At 48.6% G+C, this 19,804-nt stretch overlaps 1 protein-coding gene across 2 annotated transcripts; it reads right to left on the reverse strand.

Moving 5' to 3' along the window:
• Nucleotides 1-1,547: 1,547 nt before the first annotated feature.
• Nucleotides 1,548-17,003, reverse strand: RPA2 (replication protein A2). Of its 2 annotated transcripts, XM_084652352.1 has the most exons (9): nucleotides 16,651-17,003; nucleotides 14,944-15,047; nucleotides 13,148-13,249; nucleotides 12,891-13,004; nucleotides 7,298-7,372; nucleotides 5,850-5,963; nucleotides 5,453-5,563; nucleotides 4,897-4,991; nucleotides 1,548-2,222 (listed from the first exon to the last, which is right to left on the reverse strand). In XM_084652352.1, the coding sequence occupies exons 1-9, from the start codon at nucleotides 16,877-16,879 to the stop codon at nucleotides 2,138-2,140; spliced, it is 1,029 nt and encodes a 342-aa protein (XP_084508478.1). In that variant the 5' UTR covers nucleotides 16,880-17,003; the 3' UTR covers nucleotides 1,548-2,137. The 2 variants fall into 2 exon arrangements, with proteins under 2 accessions (XP_084508478.1, XP_084508477.1); XM_084652351.1 differs by lacking the exon at nucleotides 7,298-7,372 and having other exon boundaries at nucleotides 16,651-16,806.
• Nucleotides 17,004-19,804: the final 2,801 nt, after the last annotated feature.

The raw sequence follows: 19,804 nt of genomic DNA on the forward strand, positions 1-19,804 counted from the left end.
TAGAGGGCAAAGCCAGTTCTGTTGATGTGTGAACAAGGAAGAATCCAGCTCCCGAAGCTGGACAGCTTCTGAGGTGCCAAAAGAACAGTAAAATCTTGCTCTCGTTTACATACAAAAGGCCTACATCGAAAACATTAACATTGCAAACTGAAGCAACTGAAATGTAGAACGGCCAGATTTAAGGTTGCCAATTACAACCCAGGTTCAATCATGATAGTCTGTAATACATGAACACATGCCCCCACCCCTTTTTTTTTTTTTTTTTTGGTCACAGGACCCTTGCCTCATTCAGTGCACAGGACAGATGTTGCTCAGAGACTCAATCAGGGTTGTGTAGTGAAGGACGCTATTATCTATAGCATCCCAGCCTTGTTTGTTGCAGAAGTTGGAAGGTGGGTAGTAGCAAATGAGGCAGGGGACTCATAGTTACAGCAGTTGAATGCTACCCTGGAAAATGATTCCATTCTAGCCTCCACCAGATAGCTCTTCCTGATGCTGGGCAAGTCATTTAAACCAAACTTCTCCCAGAGGGTCACTATGTGTTCCTCACGTTCTGGGTGCCCAACATGAGATACATGGGCCCTGACAAGCACTCATTTTTGCTACTGAAGTCAGGGGGAAGCTGTGAATACACAAAGTGCTGAAAAACAAGAAAAATCAGGCCCTGTGGAAAAAAAAAAAATGAAATGGTCACAGAAATAGTTCTGATGATGCATAAGCACCAGGGGGCTCAAGCAGAGTTTATATAGGCAACCTTAATTCTGGCATTTCCTAAATATTAGTGCTTTATTTTTGTTTTTAAAGTAGGAATTTTTTTTTTTTAAGAGAGAAAAAAGTTCAACATGATGAACTGTGTAGTGAGCACCACATGGGTCATCAGCAGAATTGGAACTTTTTAAGTTGTCTTTGTTTTTAATAAAGACAAAAATCCTGGAGTGTTACATTTAGTTTCTGAACTTTCTACTGTGTTCACAGTTTTTGTGAAAGTTTAACCCTTTAAAAAAAGTTTACTCCAAAGGCCTCATGCATTTTCCATTGCAGTGGGAGAAAGTACAGAACCTGTTTATTCAGTTCAGGGAATATGCCAGGGGTAAGTTCCATCAAGGTGGAAGCTTTTCTACCTTTGAGAATGCCCCCCCACAAGCAGCGGCGTATTAACGCCTAGGCCGGCAAATTTATAATAGCAGCCAGAGGCTGCTCCCCCCAGCACCTGTTTGCACCCTCCACCCCCAGCCCTGCCCCAACTCCACCCCTTCCCTGCCCCCTCCCTGCCCCTATTGGTCCCCTTCCCCAAACCCCCACCCCGGCCCCACCTCCCCTCCTTCGCATGCCACGTTCCCCCCGCTTCTCCCCTCCTTCGCGAAGCTGTTTCGTGCACAAGCACAGGCAGGGAGGAGCAGGACCCAGCAGCGTGCTCAGGGGACAAGGCGGACTGGAGGTGAGCTGTGGCGGGGGGGGCCGGGAGCTGCGGGGGGTGGGGGGAAGGGGGCAATTATTTCAGGGCCTGGGGCAGCAAAATCATTAATCCGCCACTGCTCACAAGCACATCCATCACAAACTAAAAAGCTTTATTGGAATATCAAAAGTTTCATTAACAGGATCATCCTGTAATACAAATATAGATGTAAGAAGTGCAGAAAGTAGACTATTCGGGCAGGCTAAGAATATCCCACCTTTATCAACTAAACAGGCTGAAGGCTGGCCAAGCTGAGAAGCCATTTCAGAACAATCTGCCAGTGACAAGGCTGCGCAGACCCACTCTCTCCCCTTCTTACCAGTGGTGCTGTATGAGACGGATACTAGATGAACAAAGGCTCTGAAGCTTCCAGTTCTTCACACGGAGGTCATTTCTCCCCCGAACACCTGGTTAAGCTTTAGTCACTCTGTCTCATTATATTATTTGAGTCTGGTTAGGGGAATACTGTACATTTACTTTGCTGCTCTTGTTTTGAGAATTCTGGCTGCTCACAGAGTAACTGCAACTTTCAAGAGATGTAAGTAGCAGAGATCACCTTCTGCAGAGAAAAGCTTGGTAGAGCTACTTTAAGATATGTACACATAGTACTGTAATTACAGCATAGATTGGTGCTTGCATGGAACCAAACCCAGCAAGATAGGGCAACTCTCAGAAGCACCTTTATTCGGCATCTGTAGATTTATAGTGATCGTCATCCACAGTGGAATAGATGTGTCCCTCACTGCTAAGAAATTCAACCGCTTGCCTGAGGAAGAAAAAACAACCATTTCATTATCGACAGCTTCTTTTTGGGGTGCATGTCCTCAGATCATTGCCACTGCTCTCCTCCAGCATCCCATGCAAATGCCTCAGCAGCCCTTCCTCCACAGCAAGCCCAGTTGCTCCGTGTGTCAAAGGGAAACAAAGTTGTTCAGGATGAGCACACACCTTCCCAAGGGCAAGCCTACGTGGCCCACCCAATAGCTTCCAGCCCCTGCCATCTATGGGAGGAAAACACCACCACTTTTAACATTGTTCAGCTAGAGGAAGTAGCTATGGCTACCTGTTGCAAACTGAGATGGGATATGGAAAATGGCAAGATTTAAAATGACATGCTGAGCCCCACCACCTTCCCAACACTCAGGGAGGCTGGGTCAGGCGAGGAGAGGGTAAGAGACAGTAAGGAAGAAAGAAGCCACTAAATTCTCACTAAATTCTGCCTGATATCCAGGATATGCAAGATGGGCTTCAAATTCAAATACGTAACAGAAACAGACATACTGTCCATACTACTTTCAGTCACAAGTAACTTACACAAATGTAAAAACAGTATTACAAGGTGATACAGCTCATCGGTGTCCCACTCAACCCCAGCTACTCAGCTCATCTTGCTGAAGTTTTAAGAAATGTTTAGATCTGGGCTGACACCAAGCATGAGAAACTGGTCAGTGTGAAAGGAAAGTGTGGGAAGATAATGGATCTTGCTCTATGTTAACGTGGAGGGAGGGAAGGGCAGGGGGTACAATATTGCTGTGGCAGAGAAGCCAGGGAGTGCATAGTAAACAAACATTTCAGGATATCAAACTGTTTAAAGACAGTGCTGTTCTGTCTGGGATAGACTCATCCCTTTCCGAGAATCTTCTCAGATAAGTTGAGTTTTTAGCAAGATCTCTGGAATTCACCTTTAAGCCTATTAAGTCCTCAGATGAAGTCATTCTGTGACAGCTACCTGCTAAAAGGGCACCTTTGTTTTAGAGAAGTCTTTTCAAATTAACCTCTATTGTAAATAATGGATGAGAGTGAGTATCCCACCAATACAGAATCCCAGCCCACTCAGCAGCCCTTCCTCCACAGCAAGCCCAGTTGCAAGGGAAACAAAGTTGTTCAGGATGAGCACACACCTTCCCATGGATTCACCAAGGGAAGCTCATGCCTGACTAATCTAATTGCCTTTTATGATGAGATTACTGGTTCTGTGGATGAAGGAAAAGCAGTGGATGTATTGTTTCTTGACTTTAGCAAAGCTTTTGACATGGTCTCCCACAGTATTCTTGTCAGCAAGTTAAGGAAGTATGGGCTGGATGAATGCACTATAAGGTGGGTAGAAAGCTGGCTAGATTGTCGGGCTCAACGGGTAGTGATCAATGGCTTCATGTCTAGTTGGCAGCCAGTATCAAGTGGAGTGCCCCAAGGGTCGGTCCTGGGGCCGGTTTTGTTCAATATCTTCATAAATGATCTGGAGGATGGTGTGGATTGCACTCTCAGCAAATTTGCAGATGATACTAAACTGGGAGGAGTGGTAGATACGCTGGAGGGGAGGGATAGGATACAGAAGGACCTAGACAAATTGGAGGATTGGGCCAAAAGAAATCTGATGAGGTTCAATAAGGATAAGTGCAGGGTCCTGCACTTAGGACGGAAGAACCCAATGCACAGCTACAGACTAGGGACCGAATGGCTAGGCAACAGTTCTGCGGAAAAGGACCTAGGGGTGACAGTGGACGAGAAGCTGGATATGAGTCAGCAGTGTGCCCTTGTTGCCAAGAAGGCCAATGGCATTTTGGGATGTATAAGTAGGGGCATAGCGAGCAGATCAAGGGACGTGATCGTTCCCCTCTATTCGACATTGGTGAGGCCTCATCTGGAGTACTGTGTCCAGTTTTGGGCCCCACACTACAAGAAGGATGTGGATAAATTGGAGAGAGTCCAGCGAAGGGCAACCAAAAATGATTAGGGGTCTAGAACACATGACTTATGAGGAGAGGCTGAGGGAGCTGGGATTGTTTAGCCTGCAGAAGAGAAGAATGAGGGGGGATTTGATAGCTGCTTTCAACTACCTGAAAGGGGGTTCCAAAGAGGATGGCTCTAGACTGTTCTCAATGGTAGCAGATGACAGAACGAGGAGTAATGGTCTCAAGTTGCAGTGGGGGAGGTTTATGTTGGATATTAGGAAAAACTTTTTCACTAAGAGGGTGGTGAAACACTGGAATGCGTTACCTAGGGAGGTGGTGGAATCTCCTTCCTTAGAGGTTTTTAAGGTCAGGCTTGACAAAGCCCTGGCTGGGATGATTTAACTGGGAACTGGTCCTGCTTCGAGCAGGGGGTTGGACTAGATGACCTTCAGGGGTCCCTTCCAACCCTGATATTCTATGATTCTATGATTTAATACCTTGGTGATAGCAATGCACCATTAATTCTACACAGATATGCTGAGGAAAAAGATTCTTGACCTGAAAGAATTAATGGGATGTATGCCCCAACACTCACTGCTGTTCCATCCATCAAGTTAAGTGAGGCTACATCTGGAGTCCCAGCACTAGTGCATGTTACAGTGAGCCAGTGCATTTCTTTATCACACTCTCTGTTTGTCAGGTACTACTAAGTAGGTTCAGCGAAGACAGCTTTGGTTTCCAGAACATCCTTTGTCTCTATATACTTACTTGATTGTTATTATATTGATGTTATGTAGTTGGGATTTCAGCTCCTTCAGGCTCAAGCCTTCTGGATCAGAGCAGCTTTTAATCAAATTTAACACCTGACAAAGTAAGAAGTTATAGACATGGTTAGCAGTAGACTCAAGAGCACATCAGACTCTTCCATTTCATGTTCCCACAGACTTAGGTAAAAAACTCTAGACAGCATTGCCTCCACTCCATGCATGTTGCTATTACTGAGCACAAATTTATTGCCTCCATTTGCAGAATGCTTGCAACTTTTCCTATTACTGGAGAGTCTGAAGAGACATTCCTTCCACAGGGAGAGGCGAATTCCATTTCTAGTTGCAGCTCATGAGTCTGCCATAAGTTTAGCACAACTTACTACCTTCAGGCTATGGCTGAACTCCCACCAGTCAATGGAAGGGTTACAAAAAAGATGAAGGCTAGAATATGACCTTTATGTAATAACCAATCTTTGATTTGTCCTATATCACATTGCATTCATCATCACTCAGCGATTGCTGTATTGCTGTAATGGCAAATTACTGTTCACACATACCTGACTCTGATGTGCTGTAAGTCCATTCACTGGCACACTACTACCACATCCATAGCTTGCCATATCACCCATTCCAAAGGAGCCCAGAGACTGAGGCATTTTTGATGTTGTCTAAAATTACAGAATAAAACAGTTGTGGTCACAAGCTACTTCAAGGCCACAGTAATAAGACAGAGTGATCCCAAATAGAGACTAGTGGAGGTTGGCTATACCACAGTGGCAAAAATCTCTCTGGGAAAGCCAGGGTGACTGCATCATGATCACAGCAACCTCCTACTTCCTGAAGTTATCTATGCTGCCACATTAAACCCCACTTCCTCCAAGAACCTCTTATGGAGGCAGCCTGGAACATTTTTCTGCATAAGGGCTGGAGCAGAGAAGAGATACAAGGACATACCATGATGCTTTTTCTGAGGACCATATGTGCGTTGACGATTTCCAATAAGTGTGTGGTGAACTCATTCATATCTTCAAGAGGCATGATCTTAAATGCTACCAGGCTCTTCTTATTCTTTTGGAGAGGAAAAAAAGCAATTGGGGAGATTACAACACTAGGAACGTGTTTAATGTATCTGCAAAAACACATTGCAACCACAGCCCTAAAGAGCAGAGGGACAGTGATGAGAATGGTGTTTGTTTCCATAAAATCAGTGACAAAGTTATGGAAGTTAGCCCTAATCTGAAACTTCCCCAGGAACAGATTCACATTATATGAATGTGACAGACCTTCATGGGAGTAATTTATCTCAAAGATATACCACCACCCCATCCCAATAGCACTGTATAGTCAAGGTGGCAGCGGCTGTCCACAGCAGAGAAAGAATCCTGGAAAGTCCAGTATACCAGTGCCCATTTAAAAGCAGTGTTAATACTATATAGAGAATTAGAACTCATCCCCTTTTTAAAGTTGTATTAACAGAGGGGCAAAATAATGCCTTTTCTTTTAAGTCAGAAGTTTGAGGGGGAAAAAAACCGCAGAGGCTTGCTTTCAAGCAAACTAGTATCTGTACTGTGTTTTACATGTACAGTGCCATATAAGTGCTTATTATGTTACTGAAATGACGACTGCTCAGCTCCTTTCTTCGGCTGCAGTCTTGCTGAGGCAGGAACCATACATTTGTGTGGTGCCTACAACAATGGGTTCCCCAGTAACCTGAGTGGAGCCTCTGGAAACTACTACCATACAAACAAAGGCATCATATGAGCGACATTATGAGAGGTCAAAGTGATGCTGAGAGATTAGATATTGGCGCCAATTACTTTAGTCAGTAGCAAACAACTTGTTGAGCCATGCAGCATGACTTGAAGGTTCTCCTCTCTCTTGCATTTGAGAAGGGGACAGTTTGAGGGGAGAGATTTTCCCCTTACGTTTACTATTGCAGATACAGTGGCAGGGGTGGGTGTAACTAGTTACTAATCTATGATAAAAATGAATCGTGTGCATGTCATGTTGGATGGCAATATGTTTGTTGATATGAATTGTTATCAGGGTGTCTGGAATGGGCACCTATTAATGCAACATTTGTAAGAAGGCAGAATAGTTAGTAGCCAAGCTGGGAACAGATTCCTGAAGGCAGGCATTGGCTGTGCTGGTAGGTGACAAGGTTTGTCTAAAATTAAATGTTGCCTCTGAACTGTGTTTCACCAGGGACCTGATCAAGCCTCACTGAAGCCAATGGAGCTGCTAGAGACTTGGGTGGAACACAATCAGGCTCCCAGACAGGATGCAATAGAATCCCTAAGCAGGCCCTGTTAGAAGCAGCAGATAGGGAGCACCAAGCCTTCAGCAATCACTTCAGCCTCACTATTTAGAAGAAGTCATACAAGTAAAGAACAGGATTCTACCTGGAATGATCGAAGATGACCAGCCACTTTCACGTAAGTTCCTGGGGGCACCACAACATTCTCACTCCCTGCCTCCTTACAAAGGGGGGGGGGGGGGAGAGAAAAGGAGAAAAGATTTGCTTGGTCCTTGCAGTTCCTTTCTCAGTTATTAGCATTAAGTTACATAAAGAGAGACACCCATCTTTTTTAAAAAAGCTACACATTCCTGTTTGGAAGTTTTCTTACCTACTCATAGAATCATAGAATATCAAGGATGGAAGGGACCTCAGGAGGTCATCTAGTCCAACCCCCTGCTCAAAGCAGGACCAATCCCCAACTAAATCAACTACTGTTGTTACAAGTAACCCTAATGATCACTGTAGCTGAAACAGTAGGAGAAAACATGTCTCTATTTGTTTACATTGTGCATTTCACAGCACTTTGTTTAGTCAGTTACACTATGTCCTTCATACAGTCAGTTTGCCCCATTTCGACGGTCTTTCATATAGCAACAGGAGAGAAAAAATGTTTTGTACAAGAAGATTCAATTGTACAGCCATATACATTGACTGCAGGTCTTGGGGAAGACATAAAACCGCCTTTCATTCTGCTGACTGCACTTCAAGTTTACAGCGTCTAATTGTCTCAAACTTGCTCACCTTGGCTAGGTATTGCCTGTAGTTATATGTTGTAACGTCTCTTTTAAGCGTCAGTCAATGCCAGCCTACATTACTATATTGGTATGGGAGAGTCTAAGGAAACTAGAAACATGCCTTAGTTTAAGATAAAGTGGTTTCAGGATAGAGAGGGATTCCATCTCTTCAAATGATAAGCATAGTACAGTGACTCTCAACCTTTCCAGACTACTGTACCCCTTTCAGGAGTCTGATTTGTCTTGCATACCCCAAGTTTCACCTGACTTAAAAACTACTTGCTTACAAAATCAGACATAAAAATATAAGCGTCACAGCACACTATTACTGAAAAATTGCTTCCTTTATCATTTTTACCATATAATTATAATTCAATTGGAATAAAAATATTGTACTTACATTTCAGCTCTCTCATGAAAAGCCAAAGAGACAACACCCTCCCAGTTATACCCAATCAGGCAAAGTGTGGATTCAAATTTGTATCTCCCACATCCTGTATAAGTGTCCTAACTACTGGGTATTCTGGGACAGATGGACATCCCCCCCCCAAGCCTGGAACATTCAGTGTATAGCATACTGAGCAGTATAAACAAATCATTATCTGTATGAAATTTTAGTTTGTACTGACTTCACTAGTGTTTTTTATGTAGCCTGTTGTAAAACTAGGCAAATATTTAGATGAGCTGATATACCGCCTGGTACTGCTAAGGATACCCCTGGTTGAGAACCAACCGGCTTAGTGTATGTGAGAATAAGACAAGCAACTCATCAGTGTACATGTTTTAGGCTTGCCTAAGCACAGCCATGTATGACACCAGTAGGTAATCAAACTAAGTCCCCAGAGGCACCAGGAGTGTTTTTATTTTTTAAAAAAGGGAAGGGGAAGAGGAAGACGTGCTCATGTTCTTCTTCAGTTTGGTTAAGGAACAACATTCTTTAAGAACCTTGCCCCATCATCAACATCCTGAAGCATATATACTACAATGTTGGGTGTGCAAGAGAATAATTCCCCAGGAACACTAAATGTCCCTGCGAGAGGGATGCTCTTTTAGGTTTACATAGGTCAGATAAAGCACTGATAACAAGTCTCTTTTGATACAGCCAAATTATCCACTGGGGGATCTCTTCTGTTCTCAGAACACACAAAAACTCCCATGCAATAAGTACATGTAGAATAGGTAAAGGAGAATTTTCCAGTGCTCAATAATAGACCTATTCAAAGGAAGTATTACTAAGAAGTACCTCAACATATCTGGGATCAGATCAGGCATTCGTGGCTAGATTCACAAAGGAATTGCCCAGGCATTGCAATGATGGACTCCTAGATCCCTGCTACTTAGTGATATTCTCAGCCCTGAGTTAGACACCCAGGCTTCTCACATCTTATATGGAGAGTTACACATCTAAGACAGGGATTCTCAGAAGCCAGTAAGCTGAGCAGGGAGATGTCTAAGCCAGCCAAGAGTGAAATACAAAGGAAAGAGGCAGGGCTTATGGCCCAGAGGGAAGCACCTGTCTCCGCTCAGGATCTTCAGCCATGAGCCCTCTCCTGGAGTTAGCCCCCCCAGGTCAGATAAGCCCTTTCACGAAAAGCCAGAGATATAACTGGGAGGGTGTTGTAACCAATAGTGGGCAAGTCAGGGTCAATTTCCTGCTTCACACCAGGCAAAGTGGGGATTCAAACTTGTATCTCCCACATCCTAACCTAACTACTGGGTATTCTGGGACAGACAGACACACACACCTGAGCCTGGAACATTCTTCACTTGCTTCCTTCCCCACCCCCAGTCTTTTGTGAGGGTTAGACATACTCTGAGCACACCTGCCAGACTGGGCTCGTCTGGCAAGATAGGTGGGGGAAAGCCTAATTTGAGAATTGCTCTGCAGTTTTGGCTTGAACGAGGGCTCCAAGCTGCTCATTAGCCATGGGGTAGTGTCAGGACTGGGTGGCTTTGTACATGCTCACCAGTGGAAACATAAGCACCTACAGGGTTAGGCAGCAGCTGGACAATAGTTTTAAGAATGTCAGTGGCACCTAAATGGATGGTTATAAACTGTTCAGGAAGGACAGGCAGGGCAGAAAAGGTGGGGGAGTAGCACTGTATGTAAGGGAGCAGTATGACTGCTCAGAGCTCCGGTACGAAACTGCAGAAAAACCTGAGTGTCTCTGGATTAAGTTTAGAAGTGTGAGCAACAAGAGTGATGTAGTGTGGTAGTCTGCTATAGACCACCGGACCAGGGGGATGAGGCTTTCTTCCGGCAACTCGCAGAAGCTACTAGATCGCATGCCCTGGTTCTCATGGGTGACTTTAATTTTCCTGATATCTGCTGGGAGAGCAATACAGCGGTGCATAGACAATCCAGGAAGTTTTTGGAAAGCATAGGGGACAATTTCCTGGTGCAAGTGCTAGAGGAGCCAACTAGGGGGGGAGCTTTTCTTGACCTGCTGCTCACAAACCGGGAAGAATTAGTGGGGGAAGCAAAAGTGGATGGGAATCTGGGAGGCAGTGACCATGAGTTGGTTGAGTTCAGGATCCTGACACAGGGAAGAAAGGTAAGCAGCAGGATACAGACCCTGGACTTCAGGAAAGAAGACTTCGACTCCCTCAGGGAACGGATGGGTAGGATCCCCTGGGGGACTAACATGAAGGGGAAAGGAGTCCAGGAGAGCTGGCTGTATTTCAAGGAATCCCTGTTGAGGTTACAGGGACAAACCATCCCGATGAGTCGAAAGAATAGTAAATATGGCAGGCGACCAGCTTGGCTTAACGGTGAAATCCTAGGGGATCTTAAACATAAAAAAGAAGCTCACAAGAAGTGGAAGGTTGGACATATGACCAGGGAAGAGTATAAAAATATTGCTCGGGCATGTAGGAATGAAATCAGGAGGGCCAAATCGCACCTGGAGCTGCAGCTAGCAAGAGATGTCAAGAGTAACAAGAAGGGTTTCTTCAGGTATGTTGGCAACAAGAAGAAAGCCAAGGAAAGTGTGGGCCCCTTACTGAACGAGGGAGGCAATCTAGTGACAGAGGATGTGGAAAAAGCTAATGTGCTCAATGCTTTTTTTTGCCTCTGTCTTCACTAACAAGGACAGCTCCCAGACTGCTGCGCTGGGCATCACAACATAGGGAGTAGATGGCCAGCCCTCTGTGGAGAAAGAGGTGGTTAGGGACTATTTAGAAAAGCTGGACGTGCACAAGTCCATGGGGCCGGACGCGTTGCATCCGAGAGTGCTAAAGGAATTGGCGGCTGTGATTGCAGAGCCATTGGCCATTATCTTTGAAAACTCGTGACGAACGGGGGGAAGTCCCAGATGACTGGAAAAGGGCTAATGTAGTGCCAATCTTTAAAAAAGGGAAGAAGGAGGATCCTGGGAACTACAGGCCAGTCAGCCTCACCTCAGTCCCTGGAAAAATCATAGAGCAGGTCCTCAAGGAATCAATCCTGGAGCACTTACATGAGAGGAAAGTGATCAGGAACAGTCAGCATGGATTCACCAAGGGAAGGTCATGCCTGACTAATCTAATTGCCTTCTATGATGAGATTACTGGTTCTGTGGATGAAGGGAAAGCAGTGGATGTATTGTTTCTTGACTTTAGCAAAGCTTTTGACACGGTCTCCCACAGTATTCTTGTCAGCAAGTTAAAGAAGTACGGGCTGGATGAATGCACTATAAGGTGGGTAGAAAGTTGGCTAGATTGTCGGGCTCAACGGGTAGTGATCAATGGCTCCACGTCTAGTTGGCAGCCGGTATCAAGTGGAGTGCCCCAGGGGTTGGTCCTGGGGCTGATTTTGTTCAATATCTTCATAAATGATCTGGAGGATGGTGTGGATTGCACTCTCAGCAAATTTGTGGATGATACTAAACTGGGAGGAGTGGTAGATATGCTGGAGGGCAGGGATAGGATACAGAGGGACCTAGACAAATTGGAGGATTGGGCCAAAAGAAATCTGATGAGGTTCAATAAGGATAAGTGCAGGGTCCTGCACTTAGGATGGAAGAACCCAATGCACAGCTACAGACTAGGGACCGAATGGCTAGGCAGCAGTTCTGGGAAAAGGACCTAGGGGTGACAGTGGACGAGAAGCTGGATATGAGTCAGCAGTGTGCCCTTGTTACCAAGAAGGCCAATGGCATTTTGGGATGTATAAGTTGGGGCATAGCGAGCAGATCGAGGGACGTGATCGTTCCCCTCTATTCGACATTGGTGAGGCCTCATCTGGAGTACTGTGTCCAGTTTTGGGCCCCACACTACAAGAAGGATGTGGATAAATTGGAGAGAGAGTCCAGCGAAGGGCAACAAAAATGATTAGGGGTCTGGAACACATGAGTTATGAGGAGAGGCTGAGGGAACTGGGATTGTTTAGTCTGCAGAAGAGAAGAATGAGGGGGGATTTGATAGCTGCTTTCAACTACCTGAGAGGTGGTTCCAGAGAGGGTGGTTCTAGACTATTCTCAGTGGTAGAAGAGGACAGGACAAGGAGTAATGGTCTCAAGTTGCAGTGGGGGAGGTTTAGGTTGGATATTAGGAAAAACTTCTTCACTAGGAGGGTGGTGAAACACTGGAATGCATTACCTAGGGAGGTGGCAGAATCTCCTTCCTTAGAAGTTTTTAAGGTAAGCCTTGACAAAGCCCTGGCTGGGGATTGGTCCTGCTTTGAGCAGGGGGTTGGACTAGATGACCTCCTGAGGTCCCTTCCAACCCTGATATTCTATGACATGAGTTCCTAAGTACCTATGTGAATCTGGGCCTTTGTGTCTTTTCAGTTTAAAAAAAGCAGTCAGTGAGATATTTAATTGAGTTTAAACTTGTGACATCAGTCTGTAGTCCTGCTGATCAGCTATACTATGGGCTTAGTTTACATTTACAAGGTAAATACTATTTCCTCCATCATTCCTGGAAAGAAAGTATCAGAATTCACACTTAGTGTCTCAACGCTAAACCTCAGTTGGTGCTTACATCAGTATCAACCCACTGTCTCACATCCATTGGGGCTGCAGTCATATCATCTATTTTGTAGAGGATGTTGGTTGGTGCTTTCTCTGCCTGTCTGATTATCCCCATGATAACAACCTGCATTGAAAAACAAACTGAGATCAGTTTACTTGGGAAAAACTTAGGACCAAAGAAGTTTAAGATTTAACACTTACACACCACCACCTTCTCTCCCACCCATTTGCACAACAAAAACCTACTCAGCAGCATTTTTCACTTACCTGCGAGATCTCTACTTCTCGGATCTTGAATGTCTCATCAATCTGCTCAGCAGCAAGTAACTGAGACACTGTACATGGCACAATATTCTGGGATCGGGATCTCTGCAAAAGAGAATTTAAAGAAGACTGAAAATTTCACCTTTTGATCTTTGAAAAGAAAAAACAAAACTAGAAATTTTATTTTTCCACAAATTGTAAATACTGAAATACACTTTTTAAAGTCTTAAGTTAGGTACTAAAAGCACTTTTACCCAAAGAGTAAGACTGTGTCTCCATAACTTCTGTATGTTTCTTATGAAGTCAGCATAAACCAGTAACACTGTTGTGGTTAATTCTCAGCAAAGCACTTTAGATCATAAGAATATAAGACTAGCCCCACTGGGTCAGACCAAAGGTCCTGCTAGAATCATAGTGTTAGAAGGGACCACAAAGGTCATCTAGTGAGTCTAACTCCCTGCAGGATTTGTTGTCTAAACCATCCAAGACAGATGGCTATCCAGCCTCCTTTTGAAAACCTCCAGTGAAGGAGCTTCTACAACCTCCCTAGGCATCTATTCCATTGTCCTCCTGTTCTTACAGTTCAGAAATTTTTCCTGAGATTTAATCTAAATCTTCAGCCTTTGCTTATACGGCTTGCACTCCACCCCTCTGATCATCTTTGCTGCTCGCCTCTGGATCCTTTCCAGTTTCTCTACATGCTTTCTATACACTGGTGACCAAAACTGGACACAGCACTCCAGCTGAGGCCTAACTAGCCCTGAGTAGAGCAGCACCATCACCTCCTGTGATCTGCATGCTATGCCTCAGTTAATGCAGCCTAAAATTGCATTTGCTTTTTTTGCAACAGCATTGCATTGCTGACTCATGTTGAGACTGAGATGTTCAAAGTGATTTACAAATATTGAGGCCATGTCAGCATAATGATTTTTTAACTGAGTCTGTGACCAGTTAGTGCCACAGGCAGCTCTAACCATGGTTTGAGTTCACTCACAAATTGATACCTTTAGGAATCACAACAGTTAAGTATGGGCTGCCCTTCCTGGTGGCCTAGGCTGGCACACGGTCGTCTTCCTCCTCCAAGTAATAACACTGGGTTTGTTTTTTACTACGTAGAAGGGACAGCCTAACTAAGTTTGCGTAACAGGGTTGTAACAGGCTGTCCTCCTCCTTCCTTACAGCTTTTCCTATGCACTCTTGGTATTGGTCCAGGTGCATGTCCTTCGTGCTCCATTATCCTCTGCTGAGAACATATGGGATAGCTCTCCTAGTTTTCCCTGATACAAACACAGTAGGCAACATGGTAGGTGTTAAGACAAAGGAGTATTTTATACATTCTTTTGTTGGGGGAGGAGGATGCAGAGTGGACACAGCTCAGCCAGGTTTAGTGTAACCAGGTCAGTAGTCATAAAATGATGGTTGCAGCTATAGCACAACTGTGAAGTTTAATTAAGCCACAATACCCTGTGAGTGAGGTAAATAGCTATTCTGCATGGGGAAATCAAAGTAGAGTATAAATTACTTGCCCAAACTCACAAAACAAATCAGTGGTAGCTCCTAGGCTGCTGTACTCCTCCCATCACTGCTTCCCAATTAAATGTTATATTGGGAAGTTTGTTCCTAACGCTGCACAATTTGTTCTGTGCTAGGGGAGGTGTAGATAACCCTTCTCATTCTCATGACAGGAATGCAGAGACTAAAACTCCCAAGGGGACCTCCCCAGTATGACCAGGCACCTGTGGGCTAAACCCTACTCTCCCATTCTCAAATCCTTATCTGGATTAGGAAGCACCACATACCTGTTTCTTTTCTCCCTGGGTGGCTGCGGGAGATCCAAACCCCCCTGGGGACTGTGTGTATCCCCCACTAATTGCAGACCCTCCATAGCCACTCTCAAAGCCACCTGGGGAAGAGGGGAAAGAATCAGGGTTAATAACACAGTGCTGCCAACCCCAAATGTTCAAAAGCCATAAATTACACCCAAAAAAGTCAAGCAATTGGCTTAAAATTAGACAAAATATAGTAAGTTTGGGGGGGGTTATTTACATTATAATTTTTGAGCTTTTGGAGTCATAATTTCAGGTTTTTTCCAGCAACCATGTCCACTAGAGAGAAAGCTGAGATTCTCACATGTTCACATAACTCCAGGAACCGGAGCTTTAAAAAAGCTCCAAATGTTATTCGACTTGTGATAAAACAGTGAGTGCTGGCACCACCGACAAATAACATGAGGCTCCACACTGGAGTTGAGGTGGTTCCATCAGGAGAGACAGGAGGATAACACTCCGCCCACCCCAAGCCTTGCTCCCCAGCCTCCTGTATTTTTAACCTGCACCCAAGTCCAAACCCCATCAAAGCTCAGAGGAGGGACCAGAAAGCTGAGCTCATGGGGATGCCGGGCAGCAGGCCATGGAGAGGAGCAGCAGCCTGGGCTCAGCCATCTACAGGAACCTCACAAGGGAGAGACACATGCCTGCCAGCCCCACAACCAGGAGAGAGAGGAACCCACTACCTGCGCCACACATCACCCCTCCTGCAGCCCACCACCCAACCTCATCACCCCCTGCCAGCTACTCCCCCACTTCATCACCCCATTCCCTCCCCATCTCACCTGCCAGCTCCTCACACACTTCATCGCCCCCTCCCCTCCCCCACGACACCCCCTCACCGCCCTGATACCCCCCACCGCCCCCTCCCCTCCCCCACGACACTCCCTCACCGCCCTGATACCCCCCACCGCCCCCTCCCCTCCCCCACGACACCCCCTCACCGCCCTGATACCCCCACCGCCCCCTCCCCTCCCCCACGACACCCCCTCACCGCCCTGATACCCCCACTGCCCCCTCCCCTCCCCCACGACACCCCCTCACCGCCCTGATACCCCCCACCGCCCCCTCCCCTCCCCCACGACACCCCCTCACCGCCCTGATACCCCCCACCGCCCCCTCCCCTCCCCCACGACACTCCCTCACCGCCCTGATACCCCCCACCGCCCCCTCCCCTCCCCCACGACACCCCCCCACCGCCTCGATACCCCCCACCGCCCCCTCCCCTCCCCCACGACACCCCCCCACCGCCTCGATACCCCCCACCGCCCCCTCCCCTCCCCCACGACACCCCCCCACCGCCTCGATACCCCCCACCGCCCCCTCCCCTCCCCCACGACACCCCCCCACCGCCTCGATACCCCCCACCGCCCCCTCCCCTCCCCCACGACACCCCCCCACCGCCTCATCACCCCAGCCCCTCCCCCACGACACCACCGATACCTCCCGCCTCATCACCCCAGCCCCCGCCCCTCCCCCCGCCCCTCCCCCCCACCACCTCACCGCCCTGATACCCCCCACCGCCCCCTCCCCTCCCCCACGACACCACCTCACCACCTTGATACCCCCTACCACCTCATCGCCCCATTCCCGCCCCTCCCCCACGACACCCCCTCACCGCGCTGCCAGCCCCTCCCCCGCCGCCTCCTCTCATCCCCCTGCCCGCCCGCCCCGCCTCACCGTGGCTGCTCCACATGGCGGGTGCCGCGGACTCCCCGCCAGACACGCTCGGCTCCTGCCCCACAGCGCGGCTCCGCGCGCCACAAGCAGCCACCCAGGCCGCGCGCCCGACACGCAGCGCGCGCAGCGCTCCGGCCAATCGGCTCCCACCGTGGCGGGGGTGGCGCAGGCGCAGTCCGCTCCTTCCGGTCGCTGCGGCCCCGGCGAGCGGCTGAGCCGCCGCCGCCATCTTTGCTGCGGGCGCTGCCCGCTCCGGCCCGCCAGACAAGCTCCGCCCCCGCCCTGGCCACGTGCCGGGCGCGCCCGCGGGGTCCCCGGCGGCCGAGACGTCGCCTTGCCCTGCTGTCGTTAGGCTTCGGGGTTAACGTCGTCTCTCGCCCTACCCGCCACACGGCTCGGGCGCGAAACGGGGCCGGGCGCCGAGTCCCCGCCCACGCCCTGCGGACCAGAGAGCCTGGACTCCCCCCCCCGGGAGCCCCACCCTCTGAGCTGTGTCCTGGGGGCGCCCCTCTGAGCACCCCCCATTCCCTGAGGGCCCCCACCCCCCGCTGTGTCCTGGGGGCGCCCCTCTGAGCACCCCCCATTCCCTGAGGGCCCCCACCCCCCCGCTGTGTCCTGGGGGCGCCCCTCTGAGCACCCCTATTCCCTGAGGGCCCCCACCCCCCTGCTGTGTCCTGGGGGTGCCCCTCTGAGCACCCCCATTCCCTGAGGGCCCCCACCCCCCCGCTGTGTCCTGGGGGTGCCCCTCTGAGCACCCCCCATTCCCTGAGGGCCCCCACCCCCCCGCTGTGTCCTGGGGTGCCCCTCTGAGCACCCCCCATTCCCTGAGGGCCCCCACCCCCCCGCTGTGTCCTGGGGGTGCCCCTCTGAGCACCCCCCATTCCCTGAGGGCCCCCACCCCCCTGCTGTGTCCTGGGGGCGCCCCTCTGAGCACCCCCCATTCCCTCAGGGCCCCCACCCCCCCGCTGTGTCCTGGGGGCGCCCCTCTGAGCACCCCCCATTCCCTGAGGGCCCCCACCCCCCGCTGTGTCCTGGGGGCGCCCCTCTGAGCACCCCCCATTCCCCAGGAGCCCCCATCCCCCCGCCGCGTCCTGGGGATGCCCCTCTGAGCACCCCCCCCATTCCCCGGGAGCCAACACCTCTTGCCGCTTCCTGGGGGCTCCCCTCTGAGTGCACCCCATTCCCCAGGAGCCCCCACCCATCCACCTGCTTCATCCTGGGGGTGCCCCTCTGAGCACCCCCCATTCCTGGGAGCTCCCACCCACCTGCTGCATCCCCTGGGAGCACCCACTTTTCCCTGGGAAGCAGCAGCACTGCACTGCATCCTGGGGGCTCACCTGGGAGCAATGCCCTGCCTAACTGTTGAGAGTTTGGAACCACAGCTCAGCAATATGGGGGCAGTTACTCTGCTCCCTGGGGCTTCCCTCCATGCCATCCCCTTGTGAATTTGGAGGGCCTCAGGCCCAACAATTCCTTCTGGGATCCAGCCCCAGAAGCCATTTGGATCAGGGTACAGAGGAAGGGGACATCCCCCAGACCCCACCATGGTGCCCAGTCAGTTCCTGCCGTTCCCCCACTCCTAGTGGGCTGTTGGGGGCAATTCTGGCAATGAGCGGGTGCTGGAGCTGTATGGAGAGCTCAATGTAGCTATTTGGGAGCAGGGTTCAGGGCAGGGGGCGCGTAGCCTGGCTGTGTAACCAGTAACGGGCCTTCTCTCTACAGTGTTCTCGGGAGATGGGGGATGGTGCTCGGGCAGCAGGTGGACTGACCCTCCAGTGCGACTGTCGAGGCTGATTCCCCACTCTGGCACTTCGAGTGCAGAAGAGGGCAGCAGGAGAGTGAGTTTGTGTGTGTATGGGGGTGGAAAACCTGGATTTGTGCAGGAAATGGCCCAACTTTATTATCATGCACATTGTGTAAAGAGTTGTCACTTTGGATGGGCTATCACCAGCAGGAGAGTGAATTTGTGTGGGGGGGGTGGAGGGTGAGAAAACCTGGATTTGTGCTGGAAATGGCCCACCTGATGATCACTTTAGATAAGCTATTACCAGCAGGACAGTGGGGTGGGAGGAGGTATTGTTTCATATTCTCTGTGTATATATAAAGTCTGCTGTAGTTTCCACGGTATGCATCTGAGGAAGTGAGCTGTAGCTCACGAAAGCTTATGCTCAAATAAATTGGTTAGTCTCTAAGGTGCCACAAGTACTCCTTTTCTTTTTTTAAAAATTAATACTGGCCACTCCAGGCTTGTACTAAACCCCCAAGGTCACAGCTTTTCTCTGACCTTGGATTGGTAGATGCTGCCACCGCCCAAGTGCAGAAACCCCCTTTTGAGAACCCAGAAAGGCGCACTTGGGAATTCCTCCCCGTGGGGTACCCTCAAGCCCTTTCACACAGCCCCCACTGGGGAAGAGCTGAGAAAGAAATCAGCTGTTGCCACGAGCTAATTAAACAATGTGCACAAACCTCTTAAGACACAAAAATCCAATTGTGTTCTTAAAAAAGGTAAATTTTATTAATTAAGAAAAGAGAAAAAATACATCTGGGAACTCGCTCTTGCTAGATTTTAAAAGAGCAACTACAAGGATTAAGCACCAAGAATAGCTTTCTTGAGGCCCAGCTTAAAGGTTACAAGCAAAACAAAAGTACCTGGGGTTAGCACAGAGGAATCCACAAGCCAAAACAAAATAAAAGGAATAAACATAATCGTGTCTTCCTAGACATTTCCTGATCTACTCACATATCTGGGGTTTTAAATGAGTAGTTTCTAGGCATGATACTGATGATTTTTCATACCTGACCACACCTGATGATCACTTTAGATAAGCTATTACCAGCAGGACAGTGGGGTGGGAGGAGGTATTGTTTCATATTCTCTGTGTATATATAAAGCCTGCTGCGGTTTCCACGGTATGCATCTGAGGAAGTGAGCTGTAGCTCACGAAAGCTTATGCTCAAATAAATTGGTTAGTCTCTAAGGTGCCACAAGTATTCCTTTTCTTCTTACAGCATAGCTACCCTGTCTGCCTCTCCCCAGGAGAACAACCCCAGACAGACAAAAGGGGAGTGTTGTTTCAATTTTAAAAAGTTCTGGCCTTCCCATTGGCTCTTTTGGCCAGGTGCCCACTCCCTTCCTTTTTCCTATGCATCGCAG

This window comes from Lepidochelys olivacea (assembly GCF_965140295.1).
Source record: "Lepidochelys olivacea isolate rLepOli2 genome assembly, chromosome: 19".
Lineage (NCBI taxonomy): Eukaryota > Metazoa > Chordata > Testudines > Cheloniidae > Lepidochelys > Lepidochelys olivacea.

Bases quoted from the DNA above. Each gene is read 5' to 3' on its own strand.
- RPA2 (XM_084652352.1), bottom strand. From the start codon at position 16,879: ATGGCGGCGGCGGCTCAGCCGCTCGCCGGGGCCGCAGCGACCGGAAGG. The intron at 15,048-16,650 runs GTGAGGCGGGGC...CCTCTTCCCCAG, and splicing joins CGCCATGTGGAGCAGCCACG to GTGGCTTTGAGAGTGGCTAT. The intron at 5,964-7,297 runs GTAGAATCCTGT...CCTCTCCAAAAG, and splicing joins GTCATCTTCGATCATTCCAG to AATAAGAAGAGCCTGGTAGC.